At 43.1% G+C, this 17,775-nt stretch overlaps 1 protein-coding gene across 4 annotated transcripts in view; it reads left to right on the top strand.

The window, feature by feature from the left end:
• The window catches only part of smarcc1a (SWI/SNF related, matrix associated, actin dependent regulator of chromatin, subfamily c, member 1a), a 282,864-nt gene that overhangs the window by 26,053 nt on the left and 239,036 nt on the right, over positions 1-17,775 (top strand). For all 4 annotated transcript variants that reach the window (XM_059985324.1, XM_059985310.1, XM_059985330.1 and 1 more), the window contains exons 3-4: positions 323-408; positions 15,877-15,958. In XM_059985324.1, coding sequence (XP_059841307.1) covers positions 323-408; positions 15,877-15,958 — 168 coding nt within the window. The remainder of the gene's footprint in view (positions 1-322; positions 409-15,876; positions 15,959-17,775) is intronic.

Here is a 17,775-nt window from a genome sequence, read left to right as displayed (position 1 = left end):
GTACTGAAACAAAGTACTCATTAAGTGGCTCATTCACATTCTCTGCATCCAAGCAAATGTTTCCTCCTTTAGTCATGAGTGGTCCCACCCTCTCCTTGGTTATCTTCTTACTCTTGATTGGTGTATAGAATACCTTGGGATTCGCATTAATCCTAATTGCCAAGGACTTTTCATGACTTTTTATGTCTTTCATAAATAAAGGCATAAATCTTGTTGATGGATGCTTATTTCCAATTTCAAATGTGTTTCTAATATAAGCTAAATGGTTTCAAGAACTATATATAGCCAGCATTGAAGTTTTGTTTCTCTTTCCCAAATATAGGCAAAATGCTTTCTGGATTTCAAAGCAGGGGGAGCATTAGGCCATATCCTGGGTGCTGCTTACAAATTCAAAAGTGAGCAAGGATGGTAAGTTGACTTGCTGACTGCTGAAGTAACCATGTAATATCTCAGTAATTTGTTACTTGGGTGAGTCAGATTGGGACTTGCAATACTAATGACATTACTAGGGATTGTGTTAAAGTGGCTTTCAGGAAAATGTAAACAGGATACTTGTCAGGAAACAGGGAAGGGTGCACAGGTTTGATGGGTTTCACTTTGTTTTCCCTCTCCCGTGCGCACTCCCACAATACTGCTATTGATCTCCCAAACATGTCCACTATAATAAAGGAGAAAATCTTTTGGAGTCATAATCACAGAAGAGTACAGCAAAGCAGCAGACCCGCGGGGATGTGTATTAGTCATAGAAAACTATAGCACAGAAACAGTCCCTTCAGCCCATCTAATCTTCACCAAACTAGTTAAACTGCCTACTCCAATCCACCTGCAGTTGGGCTATAGCACTCCATATGCTGTCATCCAAGTACCTATCCAAACTTCTGACATTGAAATTGAGATCACTTGCTACACTTGTGCTGGCAAGTCATTGCACACTCTCATTCACTTTGAGTGCAGAATTTTCCATTCATGTTCCCTGCACAGTTTTCACCTTTCACACTTAGCCCAGGTCCTCCAGTTGTTGTCCTATTCAATCTCAGTGGAAAAAGCCTCCTTGCATTTATCCTATCTTTACCCCTCATGATTTTGTTTACCTCTATCAAATCTCCCTCATCTTCTATGCTTCAAGGAATGAAGTTCTAACCTATTCAATCTTTCCATATAATTCAGGTCATCCACATCTGGCAATGGCCTTGATAATTTTGTATGTACTCTTTATACCTTATTTTACATCTTTCCTGTAGATAGATGACAAAAACTGCACAGAATACTCCAAATTGGATCTCACTAATATCTTGTGCAACTTTAACATAACATCCCTTCTCCTGTACTCAATACATTGATTTATGTAGGCCATTGTACCAAAGGCTTTCATTATGACCCTGTCAACCTATGACACCACTTTCTATGAATTACGGACCTGTATTCCCAGATCCTTTTGTTGTGCCACACTCCTTAGTGCCCTACCATACACTGTGTAAGATGTACCCTTGCTGTTCCTATGAAAGTGCAATGTCGTGTAGTGCTGCAAGTCATATTAGCCTTCCTCACTATCCACTACACCTCCAATCTTGGTGTCATCTGCAAATTTGCTGATCTAGTTAACCACATTATCATCCAGATCCTCGATACAGATGACAAACAGCAACGGACCCATCAATGGTCTCTGCGGAACCCCACTAGTTACAGGCCAGCAGACAGAGGCAGCCATCAACTACTACTTCTCCAATGAAGTCCTGTTTACTATCTTACCTTGAATGTCGACCAACTGAACTTTTTTTAGCAGTAATTTTTATTGCAACACCAACAAATTGCATTCAATACAACCAGTTGCCGATTACGTTTTGACTGTTTTACCCAACCAACCCCCAATTCTCATCCCCATCCCCTCTCTCCTCCCCTCCCCCCCCCAACCAACCAAATAGTAGAGCATACACAGATAGAGCATTCCTAATTTAACAGAAGATCTTTTAAGTTGGGTAACAAATTTATCCACATTAAGATTGTTTGGTCATGCATCATTTATTCTGGCTGATGATAATTCCAAGCAAGAAATGTCCAAAAAGCTCCGAAGCCCATGAGTACTTGAAATATTGTGAGGAGGTTTCCAAGATTGGACCACTGTACAATCTTCTTAGCTGCAGTCAGGCCTGCCAACCAGATTTTGCGTGCTTTTTCTGTAAGGGAAAGGTGGGAGCCATCATTTGGAAGATGTACAGTGGGGTCCATTGGTAATTGTACCCCCGTTAATTCTGTAAGAGTACTGATAACCTTCTCCCACAAACCAAAAACCCCTGGACATTCCCATACAACATGTGTAAAAGAGCCAACGGTTCTGTGGGGGCAAAATGAGCAATATGGGTCAGGAACCAGTCCCATTTGATGTCTAATTTTCGGTGTTAGATATGCTCTATGACAACATTTCAAGTGTATATGCTAATGATTTGGGTTTTTCAAAGCACTGGCAGCATTATCCCAAATCGCATTATCAGTCTAAGTCTTGTCCCAATTCAGATATGTCCCAATCCCAGGCTTTCATTCCTGAGGTGGGCATATATTTCTGTGAGTTTAATTTATCATGGATATATGACGCTATTTGTCTTGGAGCACTCTGAATCCAACTTAAAATGGGGTGGTCCTTTAAATCTGACCCCCAGGGAACCCCGTAAGCTTTACAAGCTGAACTTACTCTAAAGTAGAAGAAGAGTGTTTATCAATGCGTAAATTCTGGTGTATAAGCCGACCCAGTGTATAAGCTGACCACCCCTCTTCTCCCCCCCCCCCCCCCCCACCACTTTCCAAGGTTAAAAAAGTGACTTTTTCATCTTGCCTCTATAAGCCAACCCCTTTTGTAAAGGTTTTTGATTTAACTAGAAAAGATCACAAGATCTCACATGCTGGTACTCAGCTTTGCTGGATCCGGAACCTGGAAATTTTGTGAACAAGTACCTGCTAAGAAGATAGGCCTACACATTGTAGAGCGTTATAAGTGAATTCTTAATAAATAAATCGGAGGGGAGTTTTGGATTAGTTTCCCAATGGTAAAGAATGCTCTGAAATGTAACCCCCATGAAACCATTTAGTGCCCATCGTAATCTCGTTAAAACATAATACGGGGTGGCGGGATCAGTACGTGTACTCAGTATTGAGTTTGAGACCACCATGTACAAAAGATTAAAATGAATATGATATGATGATGGCTTCAAGTGGAAGGTTGTTGATTTTGCTAAAGGAATGAATAATTTTGCAGCTGCAAAGAAGTTTAGTGTAAACGAGAAACAAGTGAGAGTGGAGAAAGGCAGAGGACACGCTGAGGGAAATGCCAAAGACAAAATGTGCAAACTGTGGGAAAACATGACAGTGGCCAGAACTGGAAGAAAAAGTTTTAGAGTGGGTGAATCACCAGTGATCATCTGGATACATTGTTACCAGAGAAATGATTTGAGTTCAAGCATTGAAATGGGCCAAAAAACAGAAGTCAGTGAAAATTTCAAAGCTACGCGAAGTTGGTGCACCCGATTTATGAATAGACGTGTTGAGACAAAAAACAAAGATTGCTCAGAAGTTGTCGAGTGACCTTGAGAATAAGATTACGACCTTCCAGTCGTTTGTAATCAAGCATCAAAAGGCTCATTCTTGCCCGCTCTCACTGATTGGTAACATGGATGAGTCGCCATTGTTTTTTGATTTTGCTGGCAACTGCACTGTTAATCAGAGGGGGAGAAAACAGTCCTTGTCAAAACAACTGGACACAAGAAGCAACATTTTACTGTTGTGTTAATGTGTATGGCTGTTGGGACTAAACTATCACCGATGGTGATTTTTAATAGGAAAACATTCCTAAAGAAAGAAAAATTCCCGTGGAGTGTTGTTTATGTTCAAGGATGCAGCTGGATGGCTGAAGTGGGTTGAAGAGGTGTGGTGTCAATGTCCCTAAGATTTCAGGAAGGAAAAGTCACTACTTGTCTGAGACATGTTCAAAGCTCACTTGTCAGGTGAGACAAAAGCAGCATTGAAAATACGGACATGGCAGTCATCCTCGGTGGTTTGATGTCTGTGCTCCAGCCACTAGATGTGAGTTTAAACAAACTATTCAGAGAATTCATGCGCCGACAGTGGAACGAATGGATAATGTCTGGACATGGTTCACTCCAGTGAGAAATATGAGGGCTGCATCTCTAGCTACAGTTTGCAAGTGGGTAGTGCAATCGTGGGAGGAAATGAAGGCCGAGTGCATTGTGAAGGCCTTCAAGAAGTGCAGCATCAGCAATGCTTTGGGTGGCACTGAAGATCATTTGCTTTGGGAAGAACATGATGGAGATTTGGCAGCCAGTATAGCTGCAAATGACGATGTCAAAGCAGAAATTGACAATCCTTATGATGATGTGGTGACTGCCGAAGAATGGGATGTGATTTTTGGAGCGTCAGGTAATGAAGAGTGTGAGTGTTGCAAGCTCTGAATGTTTGATGACAACAGTGTGTACAAGTAAACTGAGAAACAGAATGTTTTGTAGATCTATTTGTGTAGATTTTATAAGCATTTGTATTTGACTCGAAAACAGCCAATAAATACAACCTGTCTTCCATGTATTCGTTTTTCCAAAGTTGGCACCCTCTGTATAAGCCGACCCCCCCCCCCCCACCCTAATTTTAGGACCAAAATTTAGGGCCAAATTCTTAGCTTATACACTGGAATTTACGGTGGTATATCACAATACCAGTTCTTGAAAGCTAAGGATAGTACTTGCCCCATTAATATCTTGAAGAGTAGTAATACCTTTATCCTCTGAAGTTCTGTTAGTGAATGCTTCTCCCCCCCCCCCCCCAATAGAAATTAATCGTTGTTCCATAATGGAGATGATTTGCACCATAGGCTTTTAAATTTTAGGAATTTTTTCTGCTGCTCTAAGCACTTGTAGCGTATAGGTTAAAATTGGACTGTAATACGAATCACATTTTTTGGTAGATATACCTATAAGGAGAAAGTCCTTCAACCTTATTGGTGCTATTAGCTCTTGTTCTATATTATTTCGTGACGAAACTTTATCCTCCTCCATCCAATAGCAAAGACTTTTTTAGTACAAATGCCCAGTGGTACAGTTTAAAATTTGGACATGCCAATCCCCCATCCGACTTTTTGAATTGTAGAGCTGACCACTTTATATGGGGTCAGACCAACTGAACTTCTTGACTAACCTCCCATTTGGAACCTTGTCAAATTTCTTTCTAAATTCCACGTAGACAACATACACTGCTTTGTCTCCGTCAACTTTCTTAGTAGCCTCCTTGAAAAACTCATAATATTGCTTAGACATGACCAACTATGCACAAAGCCATGCTGACTATCCTTAACCAGTCCGTATCTACCCAAATATTCAAATCCGGGAGAACATCTTGTTAGGCCCTGGGGATTTATCCACCCTAATATAAGAACAGAAGACATGGGAGCAGAATTAGGCTATTTGGCTCAATTCAATCATGGCTGATCCTTTACTTTCCCTCCTCAACCCCATATCCCGGCCATCACCCCATAGGCTTTGATGCCGTGTCCAATCAAGAGCTTCTCAATCTCTGCCTTAAATACACACAGCGAACTGACCTCCACAGCTGCATGTGTCAACAAATTCCACAAATTCGCCGTCTTTTGGCTAAAGAAGTTTCTCCACATCTGTTTTGAAAGGGTACCCCTCTATTCTGAAGTTGTGCCCTTTTGTCTTAGACTCTCAAACCATGGGAAACATCCTTTCCGCATCTACTAGGCATTTCGACGTTTGAAATGATTCAATGAGATTCTTTCCCATGCATTGAGTACAGGCCCAGAGTCATCAAATGTTCCTCATATGATAATCCTTTAATTCCTGGAATCATTCTTGTGAACGTCCTCTGAACCCTCTCCAATGCTAGCACATCTTTTCTAAGTTGAGGGGCCCAAAATTGTTCACAATATGCAAGGGGAGGCCTTGCCAGTGCCTTATAAAGCCTCAGCATCACATCTCTGCTCTTGTATTCAAGACCTCTTAAAATGAATTCTAACATTACATTTGCCTTCCTCAGCACTTACTCAACCTGCAAGTTAACCTTCAGGGTGTTCTGCACAAGGACTCCAAGTCCCTTTGCTTCTCAGATTTTTGGATTTTCACCCTATTTAGAAAATGGCCTGCACATTTATGTCTACTACCAAAGTGCATGACCATGCATTTTTCAGTATTGTATTTCAATTGCCACTTCCTTACCGATTCTTCTGCAGCCTACCCATTTCCTCAACACTACTTGCCCCTCCAACAATCTTTGTAATATCTGTTAACTTGGAAACAAAGCCATCTATTTAAAAAAAAAAGCTGTTGAAATACCAACACCTGTGGAACACCACTAGTTACTAGCAGTCAGTCAGACAAGGATCCTTTTATTCCCACTGGCTGCTTCCTCCTAACCATGCTAGTAACTTTCCTGTAATATCATGGGCTCTTAATTGGGTAAGCAGCCTCATGTGTGGCACCTTGTAAAAGGCCATCTGCAAGTCCAAATATACAACATCCACTGCATCCCCTTTATCCTACTTGTAATCTTCTTAAAGAATTCTAATAGGCTCGTTTGGCAAGATTTTCCCTGAAGGAAACCATGCTGACTTTGTACTGTCTTGTCTTGTGTCACCAAGTACTCCGTAACCTCATCCTCAACAATTGACTCTAACATCTTCCCAACCAATGAGGTCAGGCTAACTGGTCTATAATTTCCTTTCTGTTGCTTCCCTCCTTTCTTAATTACGTTTGTAATTTTCCAGTCCTCTGACACCATGCCAGAATCCAATGAATTTTGTAAGATCATTGCTAATGTTCCACAATTTTTACCGTTACCTCTTTCAGGGTGCAGTATATCTGCAGTATATTGCCACTTCCTTACCGATTCTTCTAATCCAAGTCCTTCTGCAGCCTACCCATTTCCTCAACACTACTTGCCCCTCCAGTATATTCAGGGTGCATGACGTATGTACCCATAGGTCTTTCAGTTTTTTGAGCACCTTCTCTCTAGTAATAGCAAATGCACTCATTTTTCTTCCCTCATCCTTCAACATCTGGCACACTGCCAGATCTTCAACATCTGACACACTGGCGCAATCTTCCACAGTGAAGACTGTTGCAAAATACTCATTTTGTTTATCTGCCATCTCCTCGTTCCCCATTATTATTTCTCCGGCCTCATTTTCTGGTGGTTTTGTATCTACTCTAATTTTTCCTTTATTTTTAACAAACTTGAAAAATCTTTTACTATCCACTTTGATATTGTTTGTTAGCTTGCTTTCATATTTCATATTTTCCCTTCTAATGATAGACAATAGACAGTAGGTGCAGGAGTAGGCTATTCGGCCCTTCTAGCCAGCACCACCATTCACTGTGATCATGGCTGATCATACACAATCAGTACCCCGTTCCTGTCCTCTACCCATATCCCTTGTCCCTGCTATCTATAAGAGCTCTATCTAACACTCTCTTGAATGCATCCAGAGACTTGGCCTTCACTGCCTTCTGGGGCAGAGCATTCCACATATCCACCACTCTCTGGGTGAAAACGTTTTTCCGCATCTCTGTTCTAAATGGCCTACCCCTTGTTCTTAAACTGTTTGGCCTCTAGTTCTGGACTTACCCATCAGTGGGCACATGCTTTCTGCCTTCAGTGTGTCCAATCCCTTAATAATCTTGTATGTTTCAATCAGATTCCCTCTTATCCTTCTAAATTCCAGTGTATACAAGCCCAGTCGCTCCAATCTTTCAACATATGACAGTCCTGCCATTCTGGGAATTAACCTTGTGAACCTACGCTGCACTCCCTCAATAGCAAGAATGTCCTTCCTCAAATTTGGAGACCAAAACTGCACACAATACTCCAGGCGGGGTCTCACCAGGGCCCTGTACAGCTGCAGAAGGACCTCTTTACTCTTATACTCAATTCCTCTTGTTATAAAAGCCAGCATGCCATTAGCTTTCTTCACTGCCTGCTGTACCTGCGTGCTTGCTTTCATTGACTGATGTACAAGAACATGTAGATCTCGTTGTACTTCCCCTTTTCCTAACTTGACTCCATTTAGATAGTAATCTGCCTTCCTGTTCTTGCCACCAAAGTGGATAACCTCCCATTTATCCACATTAAACTGCATCTGCCATACATTTGCCCACTTACCCAACCTGCATTCTCATAACATCCTCCTAACATTTCACACTGCCACCCAGTTTTGTGTCATCAGCAAATTTGCTAATGTTACTTTTAATCCCTTCATCTAAATCATTAATGTATATTGTAAACAGCTGTGGTCCCGGCACCGAACCTTGCGGTACCCCACTGGTCACAGCCTGCCATTCCGAAAGGGACCCATTAATCACTATTCTTTGTTCCCTGTCAGCCAGCCAATTTTCAGTCCATGTCAGTACTCTGCCCCCAATACCATGTGCCCTAATTTTGTCCACTAATCTCCTATGTGGGACTTTATCAAAAGCTTTCTGGAAGTCCAGGTACACTACATCCACTGGCTGTCCCTTGTCCATTTTCATAGTTACACATCCACTGGCTCTCCTTTGTCCATTTTCATGATTCTCTGTAGGTTTTTATAACTTCTCAAATCCTGTCTTCCGACTAAGTTTTGCTTTGTTGTATGCCCTCACTTTTGTTTATGTATTAGCCTTAACTACCCTTGTCAGCCACAGTTGTACTATTTTGCCATTTGAGTATTTCTTTGTTTTAAGAATACTTCTATCCTGCACCTTCCTCATTTTTCCAGGAACTCGCTCCATTGCTGCTGTGGTGTCACATTGAACTCAATTATCCATTGATCACTGGCTCCGAAGGGCTGTTTTTCGTTAAGCTCCCCAATCACCTCTGGTTCATTATAGTACAGTATAGCCGATCCCCTAGTGGATTTGATGACAAACTGCTCTAAAAAGCCATCTCATAGGCATTGAATAAACTCACTCTTGAGATCCGTTCCCAATCAACCTGCATGTTAAAATCTGTCATGACGATCATAACATTGCCCTTTCGACATACCTTTTCTGTGTCATAGAAACATAGAAAACATACAGCACAATACAGCCCCTTTGGCCCACAAAGTTGTGCTGAACATGTCCCTACCTTAGAACTACCTGGGCTTTACCTGTAGCCCTTTATTTTTCTAAGCTCCATGTTGCCATCCAGGAACCTCATAAAAGAACCGATCATTTCCGCCTCCGCTGCCACCGGCAGCCCATTCCACACACTCACCACTCTCTGCATTTTAAAAGAAACTTATCCCTGACATCTCCTCTGTACCTACTTCCAGGCACCTTAAAATTATGCAGTCTCATGCTACCCATTTCAGCCCTGGGGAAAAGCCTTGACTATCCATGCGATCAATGCCTCTCATTTTCTTGTACACCTCTATCAGGTCACCTCTCGTCCTCCATCACTCTATAAGGAAAAAAGGCCGAGCTCACTCAACCTATTCTCATAAGGCATGCTCCCCAATCCAGGCATCTTCCTTGTAAATCTCCTCTGCACCCTTTCTATGGTTTCCACGTCCTACCTGTAGTAAGGAACAACACCCTCGACCCGCCAATCCTCTGGAACCACTCCCATTCCCATTGATGATGCAAAGATTATGGTCAGAGGCTCAGCAATCTCCTCCTTCACTTCTCACAGTAGCCTGGGGTACATCCTGTCTGGTCCCAGTGTAGCAGTAAGACAATATCATCCACCTTAATTTTTGTACTCAGTGTATTGAGATATAACACTTAGAATGCTGTATTTGCTACCTTTGATTTTTGTATCACCAATGAATTGATACTTGCCCAGCTGGCTGTAGTGTCCTGTCATCTGCTTCACAGTCTGACTGTATGTCATGCTTTTTTAACCATTTGTTCTATCCTGAGTGCCTTCATTTTGGCTCCTACCTGCCTACCAAATTGTGTTAAACCTTCCTCAATAGCTCCAACAAAACTGGCTGCAAGAATATTCGTCCCCCTTGGGTTCAGGTGCAACCCATCAGTTTTAAACTGGTCATACCTCCCCCAGAAGCAATCCAAATGATCGAAGAACCTTAAGCCCTGTCTCCTGTGCCCTGCATTTATCTGCCAAATCATCCTTTTTCTTCCCGCACTGCTGAGTGTCACAGGCAGCAATCCAGAATTTAGTACCATCAATGTCCAGCATCTTAGCTTTCTAACTAGCTCTGTAAATCCACTCTTCAGTACCTCTTTGCTTTTCCTTCCTATGTATTTGGTACCAATATCTACCAAGTGATCTGGCTGCTCTCCCTCCTTCTCTAAAATGCTGTGGGTGCAATCTGTGATGTCCCTATCCCTGGCACCTGGGAGACAACATACCACCCATCTGTCCTGTTGAGGTCCACAGAAACATGCCTAAAGAATCAGGTTTATTGTCACCAGCATGTGACGTGAAATCTATTAACTTAGTAGCAGCAGTTTAATTAAATACATAATCTAGAAGGGAAAAAATAACAAACATAATATAATTATACATGAGCAAGTAAATCAGTTACAGTATACGTATATTGAATAGATTAAAAAACTGTGCAAAAAACAGAAATACTGTATATTCAAAAAAAGTGAGGTAGTGTCCAAGGATTCAATGCCCATTTAGGAATCGGATGGCAGAGGGGAAGAAACTGCACTTGAATCACTGAGTGTGTGCCTTCAGGCTTCTATACCTCCTACCTGATGGTAACATTGAGAAAGGTCATGCCCTGGGTGCTGGAGATCCTTAATTATGGACACTGCCTTTTTGAGACACCGCTCCCTGAGGATGTCCCGGGTACTTTGTTGGCTAGTACCCAAGATGGAGCTGACCAAGTTTACAACCTTTGGCAGAATTTTTCCGTCCTATCAGGTAGCTGAACCCCCCCCCCACCCCACCATACCAGACAGTGATGCAGCCTGTCAGAATGCTCTCCATGGTACAACAAGGTTTTTGAGAGTATTTGTTGACATACCAAATCTTCTCAAACTCCTAAAGAAGTATAGCCATTTCTTGCCTTCTTTGTAACCACATCGATATATTGAGACCAGGTTAGAATCTCAGGGATCTTACAGGACATAGAGAACATAGAATAGTACAGCACAGTTCAGGCCCTTCAGACCACAATGTTTTGCTGACCCTTATACCCTGCCTCCCAAATAATCCCCCACCTTAAATTCCTCCAAATACTTGTCTAGTAGTCTTTTAAATTTCACTATTGTATCTGCCTCCACCACTGACTCAGGCAGTGCATTCCACGAACCAGCCATTCTCTGAGTAAAAAACCTTCCTCTAATATCCCTCTTAAACTTTCCACCCTTTAACTTAAAGCCACGTCCTCGTGTATTGAGCAGTGGTGCCCTGGGGAAGAGGCGCTGGCTGTCCACTCTTGTCTATTCCTCTTAATATCTTGTACATCTCTATCATATCTCCTCTCATCCTTCTTCTCTCCAAAGAGTAAAGCCCTAGCTCCCTTAATCTCTGATCATAATGCATACTCTCTAAACCAGGCAGCATCCTGCTAAATCTCCTCTGTACCCTTTCTAATGCTTCCACATCCTTCCTATAGTGAAGCGACCAGAACAGGACACAGTACTCCCAAGTGTGGCTGAACCAAAGTTTTATAGAGCTGCATCATTACCCCGCAACTCTTAAACTCTATCTCTCAACTTATGAAAGCTAACACTCCATAAGCTTTCTTAACTACCCTATCTACTTGTGAGGCAACTTTCAGGAATCTGTGGACATGTACCCCCAGATCCTTCCGCTCCTCCATACTACCAAGTATCCTGCCATTTACTTTGTACTCTGCCATGGAGTTTGTCCTTCCAAAGTGAACCACCTCGCACTTCTCCAGGTTGAACTCCATCTGCCACTTTTCAGCCCACTTCTGCATCCTATCAATGTCTCTCTGCAATCTTCCACAATCCTCTACACTGCCTACAACAGCACCAACCTTTGTATTGTTTGCAGACTTGCCAATCCACCCTTCTACCCCCACATTCAGGTGGTTAATGAAAATTAGAGGTCCTAGAACCGATCCTTGTGGGACACCTCTAGTCACAACCCACCAATCCGAATGTACACTCTCCACCACGACCCTCTGCTTTGTGCAGGCAAGCCAATTCTGAATCCACCTGGCCAAACATCCCTGGATCCAATGCCTTCTGACTTTCTGAATAAGCCTACTGTGTTGATCCTTGTCAAATGCCGTACTAAAATCCATGTAGATCACATTCACTGCACTACCCTCATCTATATGTCTGGTCACCACCTCAAAGAACTCTATCAGGCTTGTTAGGCACGATCTGCCCTTCACAAAGCCATGCTGACTGTCTGATCAGACCATGATTCTCTAAATGCCCTTAGATCCTATCTCTAAGAATCTTTTCCAACAGCTTTCCCACCACAGACGTAAGGCTCACTGGTCGATAATTACCCGGACTATTCTTACTACCTTTTTTGAACAAGGGGACAACATTCATCTACCTCCAGTACTCTGGTACCATTCCCGTAGACAATGGGGACATAAAGATCCTAGCCAGAGGCTCAGCAATCTCTTCCCTTGCCTCCTGGAGCAGCCTGGGGAATATTTTGTCAGGCCTCGGGGACTTATTCATCCTAATGTATTTTAACAACTCCAAAACCACCTCTCCCCTAATATCAACATGCTCCAGAACATCACCCTCCCTCATATTGTCCTCACTGTCATCAAATTCCCTCTCATTGGTGATTCTAGATGTCTTTGTTCATCAGTCACTGTAAGTAAGCATGCAGGTACAGCAGGTAGTGAAGAAAGCCAATGGCATGTTGGCCTTCATAACAAGGAGAGTTGAGTCTAGGAGCAGAGGTCCTTCTGCAGTTCTACAGGGCCCTGGTGTGACCACACCTGGAGTATTGTATTTGAGGAAAGGCATTCTTGCTATTGAGGGAGTGCAGCGTAGTTTCATGTGGTTAATTCCTGGAATGGCAGGACTTTCACATGGTGAAAGATTGGAATGACCGTGCTTGTATACACTGGAATTTAGGAGGATGAGAGGGAATCTGATGGAAACATATAAGATTATTAAGGGGCAAACGCGAGGAAATCTGCAGATGCTGGAAATTCAAACAGCAACACACACAAAATGCTGGTAGAACACAGCAGGCTATGCAGCATCTATAGGGAGAAGCGATGTCGACGTTTCGGCAGAGACCCTTCGTCAGGACTAACCGAAAGGAAAGATAGTAAGAGATTTGAAAGTAGCGGGGGGAGGGGGAAATGCAAAATGATAGGAGTGAACCGGAGGGGGTGGGATGAAGCTAAGAGCTGGAAAGGTGATTAACAAAAGTGATACAGAGCTGGAGAAGGGAAAAGATCATGGGACGGGAGAAAGAAAGGAGGGTGGGGGGAAGCACCAGAGGGAGATGGAGAACAGGTAAACAACTAACTATGTCCAGGATGGGGTAAGAAGGGAAGGAGGGGCATTAACGGAAGTTAGAGAAGTCAATGTCCATGCCATCAGGTTGGAGGCTACCCAGCCGGTATATAAGGTGTTGTTCCTTCAACCTGAGTTTGGATTCATTTTGACAATAGAGGAGGCCATGGATAGACATATCAGAATGGGAACGGGACGTGGAATTAAAATGTGTGGTCACTGGGAGATCCTGCTTTTTCTGGCGGACCGAGCGTAGCTGTTCCACGAAACGGTCTCCCAGTCTGCGTCGGGTCTCGCCAATATATAAAAGGCTGCACCAGACACAGTATACCACACCAGCCGACTCACAGGTGAAGTGTCGCCTCACCTGGAAGGACTGTCTGGGGCCCTGAATGGTGGTGAGGGAGGAAGTGTAAGGGCAGGTGTAGCACTTGCTCCGTTTACAAGGATAAGTGCCAAGAGGGAGATCGGTGGGAAGGGATGGGGGAGACGAGTGGACAAGGGAGTCGCGTAGGGAGCAATCCCTGCGAAAAGCAGAAGGGGGGGGGGGGGGAATTGTGTTTGGTAGTGGGATCCCGTTGGAGGTGGCAGAAGTTATGGAGAATTATACGTTGGACCTGGAGGCTGGTGAGGTGGTAGGTAAGGACAACGGGAACCCTATCCAGAGTGGGGTGGCGGGTGGATGGGGTGAGGGCAGATGTGCGGGAAATGGGAGAGATGCATTTGAGAACAGATTTGATGGTGGACGAAGGGAAGCCCCTTTGCTTAAAAAAGTAAGACATCTCCTTTGTCCTGGAAAGAAAAGCCTCATCCTGAGAGCAGATGCGGCAGAGACGGAGGAATTGTGAGAAGGGGATAGCCTTTTTGCAAGAGACAGGGTGGGATGAGGAATAGTCCAGGTAGCTGTGAGAGTCTGTAGGTTTATAGTAGATATCAGTAGATAGGCCATCTGCAGAGATGGAGACAGAAAGATCAAGAAATGGGAGGGAGGTGTTGGAAATGGAAATTTGAGGGCAGGGCGAAAGTTGGAGGCAAAGTTAATGAAGTCGACGAGCTCAGCACGCGTGCAAGAGGCAGCGCCAATGCAGTCATCGATGTAGCGAAGGAACAGAGGGGGATGGATACCGGTATAGCCTTGGAACATGGACTGTTCCACTAAGCCACCAAAAAGGCAGGCAGAACTGGGTCCCATACGGGTGCCCATGGCTACATCCTTGGTTTGGAGGAAGTGGGAGGAGCCAAAGGAGAAATTATTGAGAGTAAGAACTAATTCCACTAGATGGAGGAGAGTGGTGGTAGAGGGGATTTGGTTAGGTCTGGAATCCAAAAAAAAAAACCGAAGAGCTTCGAGACCATCTCGGTGGGGGATGGAGGTATATAGGGACTGGACGTCCATGGTGAAAATAAGACGGAGGGGGCCAGGGAACTTAAAATCATTGAAAAAATTCAAAGCATGAGAAGTGTCATGAACATAGGTGGGAAGAGATTGAACGGGGTGGGGGGGGGGATAAGACAGTGTCAAGGTATGGTGTAGTTTCACTTATCAAACTTCGGAAGACAGCGAGCCAAAATCTGTTTGGAGAAAAAAAAATTGGCGCGTACGCACGTACACGCATGTACAAACGACTGTCCGCACAAGGCTTCACGGTCATTGTTGTCTTTCTCGGGGTAAACACGTATAAAGCGGGCGTCTTTTTTTCGTAAAAGTGAAAATCCTTTTTGGTTAGTAAAAAGAGGTACTAATGTAAGTCTTTCATAATAGCGAATTGTCGTAAAGCGAACATTCAAAAAGCGGGGGCCACCTGTACTCCACACCACTTAATGTCTGGAGCCAGGTTAAAATGGAGACGAGAGCAGAGAATGAATGGATTTTCAGTGCCATGTTCCTACTTTTGATTGATCTCCCTCTTGGCTGCTGCAGGTAGCAGCTGCAGGAGTCCTGGGTCCGATGCTACAGGTTTCAATCACATCAGCGGCTCATGACTGCAGATTCACTTTTGGCTGTGATTTGATGTTTAATGGCCTCAGCAATGAACATGCTTTACTATTTGCACGATTTTATTGAGGTGCTTCGGCATGGAACTGGATCCGCTACTGTGGCCTGCAACCATTGACATGTCACTGAACTGATTGATTTGTTGGTTGTGGCCATCAACCCCTGGACTGGCTTCACTCGTCTAGGTCGCTTCCAGTTGTGGAATCTTTTTTTGGGATTCTGCAGTCTGCCGATTAATATTGTATTATTTGTTTGCGATTTGTTCTTTTGCAAGTTTGATAGTCTTGTGTGAAAGTTTTTCTATATACAGATTATATAGTATTTCTTTGTTATGTGGCTATCTGCAAAAAGATGAATCTCAAGGTTGTATACTTTGTACATACTTTGATAATGTACTTTGAGATTTGAACTTTAATTTTTCAGACTGGTCAGTGATTAATAAATGCCACATTTTGCTTTTTTTAGGAGACGATTTGACCTGCAAAATCCATCCAGAATGGATCGTAATGTAGAGATGTTTATGACAATAGAAAAGACTTTGGTGCAGGTATGTTTGTCAGTAGGTCAGAGTGCAACGGTGAGAAGATCACAGCTTTCCTAATGAAGTGTCTGAGACATAATGTCTTGAACATGAGATTCTGCCGATGCTGGAAACCCAGAGCAACACATACAAAACTCGGGTCAGGCAGCATCTATGGAGAGGAATAAACAGTTGACATTTTGTGGAGTGACCCTTCATCAGGGCATAAATTCCTGTTTCTCTTCTCATAAGCGTGGCCAAATTAGCTGAATATTTCTGATATTTTCTGTTACTTCAGCTTTGCTGCATCTGCAGTGTTTTTTTTTCATTTTTCTGGTACAGTTTTCATCTGACGGGATATTCTGTACTGATTTGGTTGGCAATTTATTCCTGTGTTATTCTTGGGAGATGCTGTGGTAGCAAGACGTTAATTCAGTAGTTGTAAACTCATGATAAACACTTAGAAACCACATGATTTAGTGCACATGCAACACTGAGGAAAATCATTTGCTTTCTCAGGAATTTAATATTTTGTGGCCATGTTTGAAGCGTTATGTCCTGATGAATCAGGAACGTGTCAGCCTCTGCCTTAAGTGCATCCAGTGACCTGGCTTCCAAAGCTGACTGGTAAATTCCACAGATTCACTACCTTCTGGCTAAAGAAATCCCTCATTGCTGTTCTAAAGGCCAGCTTTTGGAACGCTAGCCTTTATAAATCAAAGTGTTGAGTACAGAAGTTGGGATGTAATGTAAAAATTGTACAAGGCATTGGTAAGGCCAAATTTGGAATATTGTGTGCAGTTCTGATCACCGAATTATAGGAAAGATATAAATAAATTAGAGAGTGCAAAGATGATTTACTAGGATGTTACCTGGGTTTCAGCACTTAAGTTACAGAGATAGGTTGAACAAGTTATGTCTCTATTTATTGGAGCGTAGAAGGTTGAGGGGGGATTTGATCGAGGTATTTAAAATTTTGAGAGGAATAGATAGAGTTGACATGAATAGGCTGTTTCCATTGAGAGTAGGGGAGATTCAAACGAGAGGACATGATTTGAGAGTTAGGGGGCAGAAGTTTAAGGGAAACACGAGGGGGTATTTCTTTACTCAGAGAGTGATAGCTGTGTGGAATGAGCTTCCTGTAGAAGTAGTAGAGGCCAGTTCAGTTGTGTCATTTAAGGTAAAATTGGATAGGTATATGGACAGGAAAGGAGTGGAGGGTTATGGGCTGAGTGCGGGTAGGTGGGACTAGGTGAGATTAAGAGTTCGGCACGGACTAGGAGGGCCGAGATGGCCTGTTTCCGTGCTGTGATTGTTATATGGTTATATGGTTAACGGAACATCCCTCTATACTGAGACTGTGCCCTTTGGTCCTAGACTCAACTACTATAGGAAACATCCTCTTCACGTCCACTCTATAGAAAATAGAAATTTACAGCCCATTACAGACCTTTCAGCCCACAATATTGTTCTGCTCTAGACTCTACCTAGAATTTCCCTTGCACATCACCCTCTACTTTTCTAAGCTCCATGTACCTATCTAAGAGGCTCTTAAGACTCTATTATTGGCTCTATCTAGGCCTTTCAACATTCTGTAGGTTTCAATGAGATCTTTCTTACCTCCAGCAAGTCCAGGATCAGAGCCATCAAACACACCTCATATGTTAACTCTTTCATTCCTGGGTGTATTGTTATGAACTTTCTCTGGATCCTCTCACAATATGGACCCAAAATGCTCTCAATACTCTGTATGGTGTGACCAATGTCTTTAGAAAGCCTCTGCATCAAATCCTTGTTTTTAGAAACATAGAAAATGGGTGCAGGAGTAGGCCATTCGGCCCTTT

Source organism: Hypanus sabinus, chromosome 1, assembly GCF_030144855.1.
Source record: "Hypanus sabinus isolate sHypSab1 chromosome 1, sHypSab1.hap1, whole genome shotgun sequence".
Classification (NCBI taxonomy): domain Eukaryota; kingdom Metazoa; phylum Chordata; class Chondrichthyes; order Myliobatiformes; family Dasyatidae; genus Hypanus; species Hypanus sabinus.
The sequence above is the reverse complement of the archived record's forward strand: the minus strand, read 5'-3'. Positions and strand labels throughout refer to the sequence as shown.